Below are 20,742 nucleotides of genomic sequence, written 5' to 3' on the forward strand. Positions count from 1 at the left end.
TAATTTTTATTTTTTTAAAGATTTTATTTATTTATTTGACAGAGAGACACAGCCAGCGAGAGAGGGAACACAAGCAGGGAGAGTGGGAGAGGAAGAAGCAGCCTCCCAGCAGAGCAGGGAGCCCAATGCAGGACTCGATCCCAGGACCCTGGGACCACGCCCTGGGCTGAAGGCAGACGCTTAACGACTGAGCCACCCAGGCGCCCCCCTCTATAGTAACTTTTAAACCCATAAGCTATTATACTTGTATACAATCGATGCTTTTTTCCATTTGCCCCCACAATTTTTTTTTCTTTAACTCTTCATTCTTTCTTGCATCTCCAAGCCTGGGATCACATTTCCTTCTCGGCCTAAAGAATACTATTTAGAATTCCCCCTTAGGGCTGTTCCCTTGCTGGGAAATTGTCTGAAAATGTGTTTAAAGCACTTCAATATTTTCAACAGGTTCAGAATTCATGACGGGCAGTCATTTTCTATTAGCACTTTACTTACTGAAATAAACCCAAATGTAAGGCTATTTTTTTTTTTAATGTATTTAGCCCAAAATGGGGCTTATACACACGACCCCAAGACCAAGTTGCATGCTCGACCAACTGAACCAGCCAGGTGCCCTTATTAACACTTCAGAAGTATTTGTCTATTGACTTCCACTGTCCTACTGAGAAGCTAATCATCAGTCTTATGGCTTCTTTAATATTTCTCTGTAGGGCGATGTTCAACAGCTGCAGTCTTCTGTATTCTTCTTTATTCTGCTCAGGGTCCTCAGTGTTTCTGCAATCTGTGGCTCTACTTCTCCAGTGCATTTTGCAAAATTCCTGGCTGTTACCACTTCAAATACAGCTCTGCCTCATTCTCTCCTCTTGTTCAGGAAACCCAATTACACATGTGGTATATATGTATGTACAGAAACGTGGTATCTTTTTAGCAGAGCCTGATAGTCCAACCTCTTCCTGCTGTGCTTCACTCCATTTATTTTCTTCCGACCTCACTTCCAGTTCATTAAATCTCCAATTTCTTCAGTCGTGCCTAATCTGTTAAAACCATCCACTCAATTCTGAAATTCAGCTTTATATTTCAACTCTAGAATTTCCTTTATACTAACTTCCAGTTTTCTGCTGCAATTTTTTCTATTCTAATTAGTCGAACTTATGTGTAGATTATTTTCAAGATAGATCCTCTCTACCCCTACAAGTGTGTCAAAAATTCTGCTAAGCTTTTTGGCCACCTCCTCTGGAATTGGCAAATGCCTTCCAACTCATAGCTCCTCGCTTTCCTTATCCACCATATCTTGGCATCCTAATTTCTCATTACATGTACCTCAGGTATTTTTTCACCTTTGTCTAGCTTTTCAAGTTATTTTTAAAAAGAAAGCTAGTCCAAACCACCATACAGTGTCTTTCCTTCCTGCAGAATGCTCATTTGCTATTCTTTCAGACGGACAAAACGTTCTACTTCTGATTGTAATAATACCAACATTTTTAAGATGTAACTGTATCAAATGACATTGTATAATGTTACTCTTGAGAAAGGTATACACGAAAATATTCACAGTGACTATTTCTAGACGGTAAGATCATGAAGGCTTATTTTCTTATTTGCTATTAACTATTGTCTAATTTTGCTGCAAGCAATATTACTTGTACATCTTTAATATAGTTTTTAAAAAACCCTTTACTAAAGTGAAAAATGGTTTCTATATGCCAGTAACAACAGGGCAAAGAACATAAAAAAGATTAACAACTAAAATTGTGTACTTGTGTGACTCTGAACTTTGGCAACCCATGGCAAGTACAGATGAACCTTCTGATGTATAAAAACTTACTACCACCCAAACAGACTTTTGAGATATTTTCAGTAGGTGATAACTGAATGTAGGCCCCATTACCAAATGAATGGGTTTCAGGAAAGACCAGAGCTCCACTTTCACATTGAGGGATTCACACTGAGGACAGACACCAGCACAAAGCCAGTTTTCTCATTTGCTGCTACACTGGTCTAGAAGTTCGTATCAAATAACACAATGTCAACTGAGGAACACACAGTGGAGATTTGAATTAATGTTCTAATTATGAAAACTTATGGAGAACTCCTTGCCTTAAAATAAACAGGCACACCAAAAATCTTGCTTAAAGTTTCAAAATAAAACACTATCTCAATTATGGTTGTCTTCATTCAAAAATAAATCTGTTATCTCTATTCTTCAAGAAAACTGACTGGAAGAGTTGAGAAAAATATCTCGTCACAGGACTTCACATCATATCTATTTAGAGACCACTTAATATACAGCCTGCATGAATTTGTACCTGAAAGTGGAACCACTCCCAGTTTTATCCAAAATCAAATCAGAGGCACCAATGTGCCTTACAAGGCCTTACAAATCATATCTTCCTAACAAAATGTTAATTTTCAAAAAACTGACCGAACAGCATCATTTTCATGTACTAATGGCTCTAAGACAGTATCATCAATCGCTGCTACAGACAGACTACCAGCCATGTCATGCCTAGAAGAGCGTATACCTCAAGGTGATCAAGCCTTTAGATCAATGACTCTGAAAGTGCAGTCCCTGGAGGAGGAAGAGCAGCGGCGGCGGCGGCGGCAGCGCCTGGGAACTTAATATAAATGCATATTCTCAGGCCCTACCTCTGACATTTTCAACCAGAATCTTTGGTGGTGGGGCCTAGCAATCTGTGTTTTAAACAAGGCCTCCAAGTGATTCATATGCACATTTAACAGAACTACTGCTCTGGATCCAACAACCAAGTTACAGGAAATACACAGGAACATGTTGATCGACTCTGCAAGGATGCAAACAGTAACATCCAAACTGTGGGAACTACACACACAAACAACCCAACTCTTTCAACAAAGAAACTGTTAAGAGGATTTTTAAGAAACTGCGCAAGGGAATGCAATTTGTTTTAAGCTTCTTTTAACTGACAGTAACCAACTGTAAGATACAAGTTCTGCCTGGTTCCTCCTTCAAACAAACAAAATATTGCTACTGATGAGACAACGGGAAATTTGAACATGAAAAAAAGTAAGTATGATGGTAATGTTTTGGCTATATTTTTTAAAAAGAAATCTTTCTTAGAAAGACACACTGAAATATTTACAGAAGAAATGATATGAAATCTAGGATTTGCTTTAGGTACAAAGTGAAGTGGTTGGAGCATAAAATTGGCCATGGGTTAATGGGCACCTAGGGGTTCATTATACTATTCTACTCTGTGTATGTGTAAAATTATCCTCCACAATAAAGTGAAAAGATTTTTTAAATATACTTCAGCAAACTTAGAAAAATCCACAGGTTTTAAAGTAGGAAAAGCCTGAACCTATCCTGTTGGTAACTGACACTCCCTCAGCTCAATTGTAAGCCTAATTAGAAAGCAGTAAGTTATCCATCATGCCTTCACATAAAGCCCTAACTGCACTGGACAACATTACCTCACCCTTCCAAGATTCATGAAGGTATGATTAATTACATCTTCTCTTGGTTACTAAAATAGATCACAAAATTACTAAGCATCTTACTATTTATCTCTAACGAGAAAGAGTTTTAAAGGAAAAGATCACACACAAATGTGCACACTAAAGCTAGTTTACCTGTAAAGATGTGATTGACCCCGTGTGTCCTTGGAGCACAGCAACCGGGGCGCAAGTTCTCAAGCACCACACTCTAATTATCTTATCACAGCTCCCTGCAGCAATCATTGTATTCTCATAGTTTACTGCCATATCTGAAATTTCTGCAGAATGACCTCTTAATGTAGATAATAGACGGCCATTGTGTGTTGACCAAATCTTCACCAAACAATCGTCTGAACCCTGAAAAAAATACACCCAAAAACAGATGTTAAAACAGCAAGTCTTTTCTAGCATTTTTTTCATGTTTACAGCAGCTTTATTCACAATTGCTAATACTGAGAAGTAACCAAGATGTTCTAGCATTTTAAAAAATACCATTTACATGTCATTCAAACTAAGTATCTATAACTCTTCCCTTTCCAACTGTACAATACTCTGTAAATTATGAACCTTACAGTCAGAACACTTACGGAACAACAGTGTTTTTCTTCAAATCAAGTAACATCTATATAAAGATACTATGAGGATTTCATTTCTGTGGATCAGACCACATTATAAATACTATTTTCCCAAAATTCCCCACCAGGCAATGAGTTCAACTAAAAGTTCATGGCTCACCTATTTCAATTAACAATGGTAAAATGTCAGTTCAGCTCACATCAAGCTAAATAATTTGATACGCATTAGGACAGACCTAGGGTTCACCAGCTAAGTGAGTGGCAATCTCAAAATCAACTAAAAAATAATGGGACTAGCACCCTCATTTTAAATAACCCAACAACAGAGTCTCAAATGTACAGAACCAGCCAGCACCCATCTAACTCAGCAAATTTTTGAGTATCTACTCTGAATTTCACTCTGAGTCTCACAATTGAAAAAGGAAACAAACTTCTGACCCATCATAATCTTCCCTTAAAATATTAAAATGTTAGATTACGGATACTTACATATAGTTTTATTATAATAATAATAATCTTTCACTGTTCAAATAATCAATTTCCCTGGATCAATGAGTAATCAATATGAAGAGATCACCTGCAGAGATCTGGATTTTTATGGAAGCTTTTTTGGTCTGTTTTGGTTACTAGACTATACTAGAAACTACCCTCATCAGTAGGTCTAGAATGGACTAGAAGGGAAGTATTAGGCATGCATATTTTTTTAAAGATATCAGCAATATGTTCATTTTTTTAAATTTTTTATTTTTATTTATTTTTTTGATGTAAAGTTCGATGATTCATTAGTTGCGTATAACACCCAGTGCACCATTCAATACGTGCCCTCCTTACTACCCATTTTTAAGATCCTTGACGGTCATGCCCTTGAACCACTCTGTAAGTCAATGTCTCACAAACACTACACAAGGCCTGGCTATCTGCATCTGAATCACTTGGGAGACTTAAAAAAATGCAAATTCATGGACCCCACACCAGATCTATGGAGTCAAAATTTCTGAGAATGGAATCCACTGAATCTACACGTTTTATAAGATCTCCTACATGATTCTAATGCACACTGAAGTGCTCCAGATGATACCAAATTGAGTTTAAAACGTTAACTCACGGTAAAGATTCTATGTCCTGTCCTATCAAATGCTACACAGTAAACAGCAGACAGATGTCCGAGAATCCTTCTGTGCATTTTTATATGCTGATACATAGTTCCTGGAAATGCTGTGCTAAAAGTGGAACACCCTGTGAGCTGTTTTCCTCGATGTATCTCCACTAGGAAATAAAAACAATGAAAATGGTTAAGGAAGAGCCAACACATAAAAAACGAAGAAAAACTCCACAACAATTTCTAGAGGGTCACAGAATCTATGTTCAAGAAATCCTAAGGACACAAGTTTCTCCCCAACTCTGTTCTACTGCGATCACCATTATGGGCTTATTACCATAAGATTATCTTTCATTAATTTTTATTACGCTTAGTAATAACTTAAGGAAAACAGTAAGCCTGGAAATTGATACTTATTACTACCGAAACAACACTACCAGTATTTCCTTTTAAATTTTAATATAGCCATTACAAAGTTGGTCAAGAAATTAAAAACATGGTTTCGGTCATCTGCCACGCCACGCCACGCTCACTCACCAAGACTGGGTGGGGAACCATAATTCACTGGCATTTCTGGAGGTCTTCCTCTGTGAAGAGCAGCAAAGGCAGAGCCCTTCCAAACTGTGTGCCTGCAGTCTTTAAAACGAATTTTAGATACACATAAAATCTTGAAAGTTAACCCCAAGAAAGATTTTATAGAATACTTACGTATATTGTAACAAACTGTTTATTCAAAGTTTTACCAACTAATATACTTTAACAGAAAAGCCCTAGAGGTTTATTAGACTATTTCTGAAGGGGGAAAAAAAATTAAGACATCTCAGATACAACAACAACAGCTAACATGAGTATAGCACTTTACAATGTACAAAGTGCTTTCCACGTACATCATCTCATTGAATCCTCACAACAACCCTGTGAGGTAGGTGTGATCGCCAACGCACAAGTGAGGTAACTGAGGCTCAAAGGTTCTGGGACCTTTCAAGAGACCCACTGCCAATGACCAAGTCCAGACGGACCGTAAAACCAGATCTTTTGACTCCCAAGTCCTAGTCAATGCCAAGTAAGTTTTTATTTGTCAATGCAGAATTACACCACACAATATGAATGGTAAGAGATCTTAATCACAACGGATCTAACTTTTCCCAAATGGAAATTTTTTAAGAAAAATTGTATGTGACTTATATGAAAATCCTTAAAAAGTTAATGGAGTTTTAAAATTAATTTTGGCCAATATTACCATGACTGTAATCTCCTTAGGAAATATTGACAAAATTAAATGGCTTTCCTCTTGTTTTAGGATCACGGATAAGCCTTTACCCAAGAGCACATACATAGGATCTGTGAGTGTGAACACTAATTCTAGAGTCCCGTCCCTCTTTGACCTATCAAGAAAACACTAAGAAGAAACATCTGCCCCCTCTATAGGAGATAGCAGCAGAACACAGATTATGCTGTGCCAAAAATTAGCTTCTTCACAAATGACAGAGGAAGGGAAGGAAGGCATCATATAAACCTCTACTGAGCCTCGGGTGCCCCAACCTAACACGCATATTACTTTTTACATGAACGGATTCATTACCACTATCATGACCAAAGAGCAGTTACAAGGCATCCTCTCTTGACACCAGTACAAAACAGAGAAATATGGGCCCCTACCCTAGGGCAGCTGGCTCAAGTCTCTTCTAAGGTCTGCCAGTTCTAAAGCAGTGCTCATCACAAAACGACATGGAGCTTGACACAAGTAAAGAAAACAGAGGAAAACAGGCCACTCAGGCGACTACTACATAACAACCTAAAATAGAATAATTACAAGGTGAATAGGGACACAGAGAAGGGAGAATAAGAACAGTTTCCTGACCCAAGCCACAGTGTGGCAGGGCCACAGAGCACTAAGAAATAACTCAAGCTGACAAACCAGTCTGGCACAGAACCAAGGAGGAGGGTGGTTCTTCCTCAGCCAAGCTTTACGCTGCTGGTGCACCCAGGAGGCAGCACTGTGTCAGCAACGGGTCTTAAAGATAATCATGGGGGATGAACTTGACGTGTACTCAGGATCAGAAGAGCCAACATGCTTGCCCATTAGCAGTTAAGCCACGTTGTATACATAGATCATATCACATACATATACTTAGTCTAAGTGATTTATACCAAGCTAACAGAAAAAGAACAGCAATTTCAAACATTTTGCTACCACATAACTTTGCAAAAAAAAAATTAATTTGATGAAAAAGAACCATGCAATTATACATTTTTGGTGCTTGTTTTCAAACTGCTACCGATTTAGAAAATCACTTCCCCTTATTACAAAGGGCTTTCAGAATCTAAATACCAAAGAAAATACTTCTAGCATTTAAAGAGTTTATTAGACACATACAATTACATTCAATGAAGTTATAAGTGAGCTACAAAATGGAAAATTAAGAACTCACATCGATAAAACCTCAAACACATCTCAGAATAAGTTCAAGCTTTTTCGCTTAACATCTAAACCTTTATCATTTTGTTTAAATGCAGGAGGACCCATTAAACACTTATGTAGTAAAATTCAATGTCTATGCTAAACGCAGAGAATTTTGTAGTCCACAGCATGGTTTCTAGTTACATATCGCCTTTCTTCCACAATGCTTACATTACTTCACAATTATAATTATTATTAAGCTACAAAGCAGAACACTTCTTCAAATTAAGGTACCTTTTGCTGTACGTAGCAAAGACTGCCTTCCTGCACCAAGTAAAGAAGTGACTCTTGAAATACTGGGTGGAATTTCTTTATCCAACATGGGACCAATGCGTTGGCAGATTTGCAACAGATGATCAGGAGCCACATGCTTATTGGACAAGACCTAAATTGGAGAGCAAGTTTTAAAAACATTATTTACAATATTACCAATAAATATTAAACACTTACGGCAAGTCTGACAAAACATGCGAAAAACATGTACGATGAAAACTACAAATCACTGCTGACAGAAATGACAGAAGACCTAAAGAAAGAGCAAACGGATCTACAGGTTCGAAGCCATCCCAATCAAAATCCAAGCTGTCTTTTTTGCAGAAATTGGCAATTTTATTCTAAATTTCATATTCAAATGCAAGTGGCATTTGAAAAGCCAAAGCAGCTTTAAAAAGAAACATAAAGTTGAGGTATGAAAATAATACTTGACTTCAGGAATCATTATATAAGGACAACTGATTTTTTACAAAAGCACAAAGGACAAAAGATAACCTCAACAAACACAGCTGGAACAACTGGATATCCATTTGCCAAAAAAAAATTTTTTTTAATTAGCTTTGATCCATATATCACACTACCAACAAAAATCATCTCAAGACAGATCACAGATCTAAATGCATAATCTAGAACTGCAAAACTTATCACAGACATCACTGGAGAAAATCTTTATGACCTGAAGTTAGACAAAGTTGTCTAATGACAACAAAAGTACAATCCACCAACTGATAAACCAGACTTCATCAAAACTAGCTTCTGGTTTTTCAAAAGGAGCTCTTCAGAGTATGAAAAGACAACCCACAGACTGTCTGCAAAGCACATATCTGATAAAGGACTTGTATCTAGAACATTAAAAAAGTCTCAAAACTCAATTTAAAAATATCTAATTTTTAAAAACAGGCAAAAGATTTGAACAGACATGTGTCTTTCGCTCTCTCTCACACACACACACACACACACACACACACACACACACACACAGGAAGATGCTCAACATCATTCACTGGTAACTGATGAAACACAAACTAAAACCATGAGCTATTACTACATACCTGTTAGAATGGCTAAAATTAAAAATACTGACCAGACCAAGATTGACAAGAACATGGAGCAACTGCTGGTGGATATATGACAGTACAACCACTCTGGAAAACAGCTGGGTGCTATTCCCAGAAGCAGCCTGAGGTGTTCTCTGAAAATGGTTCGCTATTCACTTGACCCAGATAGAAAACCCTACAGAATCAGGCAAATCAAGAGGTTCAAATCTTTGTGTTCACTTTAAGAACACATGTGAAACTGCCCAGGCCATCGAGGGTACACATATCTGAAAAGCCACCAAGTATCTGAAGGACGTTGCTTTGCAGAAGCAGTGTGTGCCAGTCCCTTGCTACAATGGTAGAGTTAGCAGGTGTACGCAGACCAAACAGTGGGCTGCACACAGGGTCGGTGGCCCAAAAAGAGTGCTGAATTTTTACTGCACACGCTTAAAAATGCAGAGTAATGTTGAACTTAAGGATTTAGATGCAGGGGCGCCTGGGTAGCACAGTTGTTAAGCGGCTGCCTTCAGCTCAGGGCGTGATCCCGGAGTCCTGGGATCGAGCCCCACATCGGGCTCCTCCGCCGGGAGCCTGCTTCTCCCTCTCCCACTGCCCCTGCTCCTGTTCCCTCTCTCACTGCCTCTCTGTCAAATAAATAAATAAAATCTTAAAAAAAAAAAAAAGGATTTAGATGCAGATTCTCTGGTCATTGAGCACATCCAGGTGAACGAAGCCCCCAAGATGTGGCACAGAACTTACAGGGCTCATGGTCAGATTAACCCATACAGGGGCTCTCCCTGGCACACTGAGCGATCCTTACTGAAGAAGACCAGATTGTTCCTAAACCAGAAGAGGACATTACACAGAAAAAAAAGATATCCCAAAAGAAAATGAAGACAAAAACTTATGGCCCGGGAGTAAATTCTATAAAAATAAATGCAGTGACGCCTGGGTGGCTCAGTGGTTGTCTGCCTTTGGCTCAAGTCATGATCTCAGGGTCCTGGGATCAAGTTGGGCTCCATGCTCAGCGGGGAGTCCACTTTTCACTGTCTCCCTCTGCTCCTCCCCCACCTCATGTGCTTGCGCGCATGCACAGGTTCACATGCGCCCACTCACACAAATAAAATCTTTAAAAAATAATAAAATAAAATAAATGCAACTAAAAAAAAAAAGACAGAAAAAAACATTTGAGCAGTTTCTTAAATAACATCACATATACCTATACCATAGTAACTAGCTATTCTACTCCTCGGTATTTACTCTAGAAAAATAAAAGCACCGGTTCACATAAGAAGTTTGTACACGCACATGGACCCACTACATCTGGCTGCAGCGGCAAACGGCTTTTCTCTAAAATGACTAAAAGTGCCTCCCATAATTAACTAGTTCACCCAGGCCCTGAGCCACCAAACAGCTACTCAATCCTTAAGCTGGCCCACACACATACAGACCAGAGACAAAGCAAGAGAAGCAGCAGAGACTGTTGGCCCAGCTGAGAAGAAAGCTGCCAGCAAACGGGATGTCCCACTAAAAGGCCGCCTGTCCTTTGAGCGGGGGCTAATACGGTCACCACCCTGGTGGAAAATAAGAAGGCTCTGCTGGCAGTGACTGCACATGACGTGGTTCCCATTGAGCTAGTTTCTTCCTGCCTGCCCTGGGTCGTAACGTGGGGGGTCCCATACAGCATTATCAAGGGGAAGGCCAGGCTGGCGCGTCTGGTCCAAAGGAAGATCAGCACCACTGATGCCTTCACACAGGTTAAATGGGAAGACAAAGGAGCTCTGGCTAACCTTCTGGAAGCTATGAGGACCAATAACAATGACAGACAGGATGAGATCTACCATGACTGGGGGGGGCAACGTCCTAGGTCCAAAGTCGGTGGCTCGCACTGCCAAGTTGGAAAAAGCAAAGGGCTAAAGAACTGGCGACCATGGTTATGTGCCTGCTGCTGAATTTTCTGTACATAAAAGTAATAAGTTCTCTTAAAAAAAAAAAAAAAAAGAAGTTTGCAAATGAATGTTCTGAAACTTTTTAAGATCCCAAAAGTGGACACACCCAAATATTCATTAACAGGTTAATGAATACACACATTCTTGTATATCCGTACAATGAAACACTATCCAGCAATGAACAACAAAAAATGAACCGTTAATAACACAAGATGACATGGATGCTCAACATCAGTCAAATCAAAACCACGAGCTACCACCTCACACGTCAGAATGGCTAAAATGAACCACTGAGGAAACGACAGACGTTGGCGAGGATGCAAAGTAAGGGGAAAACCTCTTACTGTTGGTGGGAACGCAAGCTGGTGCAGCCACTCTGGAAAACAGTACGGAGGTTCCTCAAGAAGTTAAAAACAGAGCTATCCTACAACTTAGCAATAGCACTACTATTTATCCCAAGAATACAAATATAGTGTGATTCAAAGGGACAGATAAATTGATAAAGAAGATGTGGGATATATACATAAATACACACAGACACATACACACACAATGGACTATTACTCAGCCATCAAAAAGAATGAAATCTTGCCATATGCAATGACAGGAATGGAACTATAGGGTATTACACTAAGTGAAATAGGTCAGAGAAAGACAAATACCATTTGAATAGATGACATAGGGGAAGAGAAGGAAAAATAAAATAAGACCAAAACAGAGAGGGAGGCAAACCGTAAGAGATGCTGAACTCTAGGAAATAAACTGAGGGTTGCTGGGGCGGGGGGGAATGGCATAAGTGGGGGATGGGCATGAAGGAGGGCACCTGATGGAATGAGAACTGGGTGTTGCATGCAACTGATGAATCACTAAACTCTACCTCAGAAACTAGTAATATACTATATGTTAATTAAATTGAATTTTTAAAAAAATTTTAAATGAACCATTAATAATACACAATGAGATGGATGAAGTCTCAAAATAATTATGTTGAAAGAACCCAGAGAGAACACCCTGTATGATTTTATTTACATAAAACTCCAGAAAATGCACACTAATATATAATGACAGAAAGCAGATCAGAGGTAAGCTGGGGGCAGGGAGAAAAGAAAAGCAGGAGGGATTACAGAGGGGAAGAAGAAATTTGGGGGTATGACAGAAATCTTCACTATCTTCACTGTGAAGGGTTCATCAGTATTAACGCATATCAAATTCATCAATCCGAACCTTCAAAAATAAGCGTGCAGTTTATTTTAGGTCATATATATTTCAAAAAACAAAAAAACTGAAAGGTACTGTGTAAGTTTAACTCACGAAGATGCCTAATGTTACCTGATTTGAATGGATGTCACAAACTTTAATGCTGCATTAATGTTTCTCAATCATGAGATGAGATTTCTCAATGGTGACGTTACCAACATTTGAGAAAAGACAAAAAACATCACTATACAGGGCTATGTTTATATGCAGGACATATGGTGCCCCTGGCTCCCTTCCATCAATGCCAACAGTATTCCCCATGCCACTCTGACACCAAGAGTGCCCCATACACTTTTTCAAGCTCCCTGAGAAACCCTGCTCCAAAGAAAATTTGAAACATAGTTCAAAGATCTCATTTTTGGTTCTTAAATGCATTAATTCAAATATAAAATAAGCCTCGATTCAATATAAAGTTATTGTGGGGAACCCGGGTGGCTCAGTCAGTTGAGCGTCCAACTCTTTTTTCTACTCAGGTCATGGTCTCAGGGTCAAGAGATCAAGTCCCACATAGGACTCTATGCTCAGCAGCGTGGAGTCGGCCTGAGATTCTCTCCCTCTCCTTTTGCCCCTCCCACCTCCCCCTGCACTCTCTCTTTTTCTCTCAAGTAAATAGAATATCTAAAATTTTTGTTCATAAGCCCTAGTGACAGAAGACTAACTAAAATAACTTTAACTTTTCAACCTGACTTTTGTTTCCTACCCTGACAGATATCCACAGCAAAACTACAAAGACCTATCAAAGCTCAGGCAGACATCGAAGTGTTTAATACAAATTAGCACTCTGGGCTTCCAAGTGTCAGCATGTGAAAGTCCAAAAACTGCTGTAGATGTAAGTTCATCACGGGAGGGGAGAGAGGAGGAACTAGAAGGTAATTCCAACAGGGCCAAGAAAATCACAGATCTAAGAACCTGTCAGGAATGCAAATCTGAAAACAACACCCCCCTGAAGTGGATCACACTGATCCACCTAAATAATGTATCTAAAAAGCTTAAGAAAAATAAAATGACTTTGGGCAATGGCAACATGACTTCTATAAGGCAGAAAATCACTCTAATAGTTTTAAAGATTTCTACTATTCAGGTGGATAGATAACTTATATAACTGGCTTTAAGTTTTGAGGGTACACAACCAAGCCTGCCTCCTGAGTGGAGACTTGTTCTTGAAGACGAGCTGTAACAGACATGGCTAAAAACATCTTCTCCAATAGAAATGGTACGGATAGAAAATTTTAAACAGAGTGCTTCTCAGTGCCAGACATGGTCTTATTTTATCTCTTAAATGATCTAGAAGGAGAACTTTCTAGATTATACTCACTGCCTGAACTGAAGAAGCAATAAAACTGATCATTAAAATAACAGGAGGCTTCAACATAGGCAGGTGTACTTAGGACAAAGTCCAGGTGTTGTAGGAACACAGATTTCACAGAGCAGCAGCAATCCCATAAAGAGAATTACAGATTCATTGCATTTCTGAGGATTCTGCATCATCATCCAAGATGGAGGCGGAGGATGTCTGTTAACTTATTTTTGTATAAAACAAGGTATTTCTGTAAATTAATGTGGTTCTAGTCCCAATACAGGCAACACAAATGATGAACAGAAAATGGCTGTGAGTGTGAGCCTCACACTGGGTATAGAGATCGCTTAAAGAGAAAATCTTAAAGAAACAAAAACAAGGGGCACCTGGGCAGCTCAGTAAGTTAAGCACCCGACTCTTCACTCTGGCTCAGGTCAGGATCTCAGGGTCATGAGATCCACCCCCATGTTGAACTCCACACTCAGTATGGAGTCTGCTTTAGATTCTTTCCCTCTCCCTCTCCCCCTGCTCATGTGCACACACGCTCTCACTCTCAAATATTTTTTTAAAAAGAAAATGGTTCTGGATTATTAATAAAAATTAGTATCACATTGACCAAATCAATATGATAAGTAACGTTCCTTCAGTATTTTCAAGTCCTACACAAACTATTAATAGTCTCTACCAGCGACTTCAATGAGTAAGGCAGTTATACAATATCCTCAGGAATGAGGCCAGCACTAAATTCCTTCCAATATCAAATAGCCAATCTCTCTACCATCTTATTTTTTGTAGCCACAGTCTCAGAAAGTTTATCAGCCACAATCCTAGGATCACTAGGTTACTATCACTATCACCAAATACTGCTGTGAGCATGAGCCTCTTCAAGCCCAGGGTAGCAGTTATACAAAGTGGTAGCACGGTCTAGACAACGTGCCTAATTGGAAAGTTACAGGAGAAAGTAGCTTTTTCTGCAAAGTTTGGCATACTCTAATCTAATGAAGATCTAGAATGAATGTTTAATATCTTCAGCAAGTACCTACCTGACCTTTAGCTTTCCCTCGATTAAACTACATCTAGAAACCTTACAAGGGAAAACACATGAGTAAACTACCACATCATATCACAACCCCTATATAATAAGCATACAGCACCACAATGAAACAAGAAGTGATAGCATAGTCTTTGATACAAAATTAAAAAAAAATTGATGCCTTCCTTCAGTAATTCCCCTCAGCCTCTGAGGCCACCGAAGTTCTTGGCCCCAGGGGAAAAGAGCTTAACCCTCAGTTTATACAACAGGACTAGGTACAGAAATGATCTAGTGTTGGCACTAAGATCCTTCACTCAAAAGCACTGATTTTAACTCAGGAAAGATAACTAGTTTTGGCTTCCCGGAGATCGGATTTGCTCACCTTACGACCACTATCTCCCCCAATTCGGCAGGACCCTCCTGCGTAACTAGGAGACCATGTGATGTAGTCCTGACCAATGAAACAGAAGAGAAGAGACCTTCTGGGGCAGGGGAATGTTGGTGAAAAATTCTCCTAATAAAAGAATCCTTCCCTCCCATCATTTCTGGGATATGATGGCAACTGTAAAACTAAGAGTTTGAGGAGAAAAAAGCCAAAATGTCAATCTGCCCAATCAAAAAGACAGAGACTAAGGACTTAATGACACCATTAAATCACTGCATCAATTCCACCTACAGACATATAAGACATCATTATATCTTTATTACTTAGGCCACTGCTTCCAAGCAAGTAGAGCATCCCATAAGCCTAGTATCACATGCTACGCAATCACACCAATCCTACCAGCACGGCCCACCAATCTGAAAATCTGACGCAAAGTCATCCACCAGCCATCCCGTAAAGTGAGACTTGCCTGGAAAATGCTATTAATGCTTAAGCCAATACTAAATGAGGACATATCCTTAGTTAGTATTTTTGTGTAATCTATTAAAATCATTTTCTTCTTCCCTTAATTACCAAAACAGTGAGCCCTATTTCTAGACTATAATAGCTTTTCCAAATTACAAATTATTCAGAAGAAGAAAATCTAAGATTTCTGATACTCCTGATAGAGAGTTCTGACATCACAGTACAGAGTAAGATCATCTGAAAGGAATAAAATACAAAAGGCAAAATACTCAGGGGCTTTATCCATAAATCAGCTGACTTTTGAAAAGAAACCACTGAACTTGAGATTATTCTGTTGTAACATATAAAAGTAACTGAATTTTCTAAGCAGAACATAATTAAAATAAACCTGTGTGAAGACTAATTAAAGTCTGGGTCCTTCTTGGAACTTAATGAAGACATAAATATCTTTATGTCAATGACCCCTTTGTTTTTTTTTAATATTTCACAAGAGGTATTAAAACAGAAGAGACAGGACACTCCAAAATGTATGAGTTTTAAACATGCTACGGCCTACAGAAGATATGAAATAGTCAAGCACTGGTCAAGTAACAATTTCAGCCACATGAACATAGCAAAGATCACAGTTTTCAATATTAATGCAAAACACCTTCTAGCCAGACTTAGTTTATCATTTCATCAAGAAGTCTGCTAAATTCTAAAAGACCAACAGAAATAAAACCTACTCATTTTAGCTATGTCTTTAAAACAAATTCATAAAATTCAATACAAACAAAACAAGAGCTTACGAAGAGTCAAACAAAAGCCCTGCACTTGACGCAGATTCTAAGTTTAGCTGCAGAGTCCTGAAATGTATGAAATAATTCTTCAGTAAATACAATTAAATCATTCAGAATAGAAATATAATTCCCCAAACGAATAACAAGACAGAAAGCACCCATAACTGCACAGCTACTGGTTCAAGGTAGAGTTCAGAACCAATTCCTTCCTAATTGGCTTAAAGCATAACACTGTGTATTTAAGGATCATCTTCTTTTTGAGCTAAAATGCTGAGCAAAGGGAATTTGATAAACCATTCTAATAAGAAATGTATTATAAAATCCGATCACTAACAGTATAGAATGTTACAGAAATGGAGAAGAAAGTCTAGATGAAAGTCACCAAGAATGTAGTACACGATGATGACCACGGTCCCTGTAGAAAAAGCACAGAAGACTCAAAATGGTACCTGCAAACTGACAATCTGGAAAAGGCTAGATTCACACCTTACACCAACCATATGCTCAAATCAACTGAACATAAAGACATTACAAAGAAACTACAGATGGACTGAAAAAATAATGATGAATAGATACATAGTAATGCCTTTTATAATATTAATCGTTGAGTGCAGAAGGGCTTTAAGTACAACTCTAAAGACAAAATAAAGATTAAGAGACATAACCAAAGTAAAAATCTTAAACCTCTGTAAAAACAAAACAGAAGTTCCCAACAAAAACTAAAAGCAGCCTGCAAGCTGGGACAGGAACCTAGAACACATGGCCGACTAAAGGAACCTAGAGAGATGAAGAATTCTTAAAAATGGTAAGACAGCAGTAGAAAAGCAGGTAAGAGATACAAAAAGGCAATTCAGAAAAGATGAATTATCAACAGCCACAAAACAAACTTCCTTTAAAAAAAAAAAAAAGTCTTAAGCATGTAACTGCTGGGTCAGAGGTTATACAGGGTTTTCCGGGTTTGTTTGTTTTACTTCTGCAATGGTTTCATTGCCAAATAGTTGGAAAGGATTATTGTTTAAGAAAAAGCCCCAAATCAACACAGCTTTTATTGCAACTTTAAAATATCACAAATAAGTCTGAAAAATCATCTGGCATCTTGCTGTTTCTGTAGCTAGACAACCTCTGTCTTATTCATCAGCCTGCTGAACTGTTCCTTTTTCAGAAACGTAGATACCATCCAAAATTTTTCTGATATCCTTGTTTTTACCATTGTGGCTTGCTGAATCGAAGCAACTGAGTTTGATACAAGTTCAATGCCATTTCCTTCAAGAATTAACTCATCTGGGGTGCCTGGGTGGCACAGCGGTTAGGCGTCTGCCTTCGGCTCAGGGCGTGATCCCAGCGTTCTGGGATCGAGCCCCACATCAGGCTCCTCCACTATGAGCCTGCTTCTTCCTCTCCCACTCCCCCTGCTTGTGTTCCCTCTCTCGCTGGCTGTCTCTATCTCTGTCGAATAAATAAATAAAATCTTTAAAAAAAAAAAAAAGAATTAACTCATCTTCTTGGGCTTGATACACAGAACTAAGCAACACTGGCCTCATCCAAACTTTGCAAATAAATTTTTCACCCAAGAAATTTCGGATTTCAACAAGAGAACCATTCTCCTGAATAACAACGTTGCCAGAGAGGGCAGCATACATAGATCTCATCTTGTGATGGAAGCCCAGGGGAACACCCTTGATCACCTTTTGTACATGATTACAGATAGTGCGGACAGTAGCCAGTTCTGTTCTAGTTCCCACCATTTGTCAACTCACAGCCTCTTCTTTTTCTTCCAAGGAGACTGAGTTCTACATTGATGTGACTGAAGTCCCTTCTCAGGGTTCCTCCGGGGCCCTTCATAGTAACACCGTGTCGTTCAGAGTGATGTTGACATCTTCTTGAATGTCGACAGTCTGATGGCTGATAATGGTCTTCACTCTCGCAGTCGATGCAGCAAAGAGCTATGCAGGTTTTTAAGACTGACGGCAACCACTCTTTCCTCTGATCCTCTTGTGGCTTCACTTTCCTTCTTCATCCTTCAAGTCAAATGTCACTCCACGGACAAAAGCTGTCCCTCCCCACCCCTCCTTCCCAATCCCCATCACCTATGTGAATTTATTACAGTAACTTGCCTGATACTTCTGGTTACCCCTAGAGTGTAAAGCCCCAGGAAACCAGGAGCCTTGTCCATCTCATCCACACTGGTCTCCCTGGAACCTTGAATACAATAGGCTTTCATTTACTGAACAAATGCATCATACATTCGTGAATGAGTATCACACAAAGCAGGCTTGCAGCTGGATCTGCCCCTTAGGAATATAACCTCACTGAAGTTACTTACCCCTTCCAGTTTCATTTCAAACAGGAAATCACAATACAGACAAGGTAATAGGATTGCTAAAAGTAAATGAGATTATATAGATTGAAGCTCTTAACTTTTGTGCAGTACTTGGCAAAAAATGACTCAAACATTAGCTACTGAGGGGCACCTGGCTGACTCAGTCAGAAGAGCATGGGACTGGGGCGCCTGGGTGGCTCCGTCGTTAAGCGTCTGCCTTTGGCTCAAGGCGTGATCCCCGCGTTCTGGGATCGAGCCCCACATCAGGCCCCTCCACTGGAAGCCTGCTTCTTCCTCTCCCACTCCCCCTTCCTGTGTTCCCTCTCTCGCTGGATGTCTGTCAAATAAATAAAATCTTTAAAAAAAGAAAAGAAAAAAAAAGAGCATGGAACTCTAGGTCTCAGAGTCCTGAGTTCGTGCCCCACCTTGAGGGCAGAGCTCATATTTACATATAAATAAATAAACAAACTAAAAAAAACACAAACTATTTTATTCAATTATTAAGTTTCTAGAAATTTATGACAAGTGACAATTACAGAAGATGTAAATAAATGCAGATACACAGATCTTTGGTATTCACAGAATCACTAATAGAAAAAAACCCAGACACCAACCAAATGTCCAACAAACAAATGGTTAGATAAAATTTTCTAGAGAAATGGAAAGGAATTCACAAAATATTAACTTTTTAAAGATCCTATTTTGGGGGCCACCTGGGTGGCTCATTCGGTGAAGTATCTGCCTTCGGTTCAGGTCATGATATCAGGGTCCCAGGTAGAGCCCCGTGTCAGGCTCCTGCTCAGTGGGGAGCCTGCTTCTCCCTCTCCCCCCTCATGCTCTCATTTGCGTGCTCTCAAAAAAAAAAAAAAAAGATCCTATTTTTGTCAGAGTAGAAGAAAAATAAACACTTCTCGCTCTCATGATTTTTCTATTTTTTCTTTGCTTTTGCATTTTCTAAATATTCTACGATAAACATTAGCAAATTTTATTTAATATTAGGACACTCTTTGGTCAGATTACAGAGAAAAGACTAATGAACTAATTACATCACCTGTTACCCCCCCCACACATTAAGACCACTACCAAGATCCTCAAACATTTACGTATAAATACGGGCAAAATGTAAGGCTTTAAATTGAGGCTCTGTCACAAGGTCTTTTCTCCAGCAAAAGTTTCTCAATGTGGAATCCAGCCTGAAATATACCAATGATAATTTAACTAACAGATACTAGAGTAAGAGGGCAGCAGACTCTCCTGACCCTCAGGCAATGTGGTTGAAAGTACTAGCTAGCCCTATCTAACTAGTTATAGGACCTTGGACAAGGTACTTTCTAAGACTTCAGATTCCACATTTGCAAAAAGAACAGGTAATACTGCACACTTAAAATGTACAAAGTACACTTTTAAGTCTTTTAAGGTTTTGACTAATTTAACTCTTCACTACACTAATGATAACAGCTAACATGTTACACAGTGATTTCTATCTGACACTGTTCTAAGCACTTCACATACACTAACTTATTACAACCCCAAATATTCATCTGCATTTTACAGATGAGAAAACCCAGGCACAGGCATCAAATAACTTGCTCAGTAGCAAAGAGCTAAGAAATGGCAAAGCTAAAAATAAGAACCCTGGCTGTCTAGTTCACAACTCTCTAGCATCACCGGATCCTTGCAACCAGCTGTACTGCATCCTAATAAAAATGGCAAGTAACAAGATAATCAAGGAGTATTTGAAGAGGTTTAGAGCCAAAGTGGCCACTAGAAGTTTTTAAGCCAAATATATGCAGACTGATTAAAATCAACATAGAGAATTTTTTCTAAGCAATTAAAGAGTCTCCCATTCAAATCTCATTCACTTACCCCATTACAAATAATAAGCAAAGTCAAAGTCTCCACCAAATTCTGAATACCGCATGCATAATTCATCCTGCGCTGCTATGGTTATTACATAACTATAACACAAAAGTTTTGTGTTCAAAATGTCACTTTTGCATTTCTACGTAAGAAAAGAAAGAGAGTCCATATCACTCAAGGATTCTATTTTGTACCTTCCTAATGAAACAGTCTAAGGAACTTAAAAAAAAAAGGGATGTACAACTTCCATGTATCTCACAGCCATTCCAGTGCTGAACGTTGCTCTGACCTACAAATGAAGCACAGGTCTCGGAGAGATTTTAAGAAATCAAAGATCATTAAAAAAATCATTTAATAACCAAACTGATGATGACTGGTTCTCAACAGGAAAATATACTAAGCATTCAGCCACCCACATTAATTCTTTCAATGAACGGTGAAAGCCGACTATGTGCCAGAAAGGACAATTAAGCGTACCCAC

The 20,742-nt window shown here is 38.9% G+C and overlaps 1 protein-coding gene and 1 pseudogene across 2 annotated transcripts in view; both read right to left on the bottom strand.

The window, feature by feature from the left end:
* The window catches only part of BRWD1 (bromodomain and WD repeat domain containing 1), a 111,507-nt gene that overhangs the window by 84,003 nt on the left and 6,762 nt on the right, over positions 1 to 20,742 (bottom strand). For both annotated transcript variants that reach the window (XM_045813545.2, XM_045813544.2), the window contains exons 5-8: positions 7,841 to 7,991; positions 5,683 to 5,781; positions 5,152 to 5,312; positions 3,607 to 3,828 (exon numbers count right to left, since the gene is read on the bottom strand). In XM_045813545.2, coding sequence (XP_045669501.2) covers positions 3,607 to 3,828; positions 5,152 to 5,312; positions 5,683 to 5,781; positions 7,841 to 7,991 — 633 coding nt within the window. The remainder of the gene's footprint in view (positions 1 to 3,606; positions 3,829 to 5,151; positions 5,313 to 5,682; positions 5,782 to 7,840; positions 7,992 to 20,742) is intronic.
* On the bottom strand, positions 16,973 to 20,333 carry LOC148110306 (large ribosomal subunit protein uL6 pseudogene; annotated as a pseudogene).

Source organism: Ursus americanus, chromosome 4 (assembly GCF_024610735.1).
Source record: "Ursus americanus isolate L20-20 chromosome 4, mUrsAme1.1.p, whole genome shotgun sequence".
In the NCBI taxonomy this organism is placed as follows: domain Eukaryota; kingdom Metazoa; phylum Chordata; class Mammalia; order Carnivora; family Ursidae; genus Ursus; species Ursus americanus.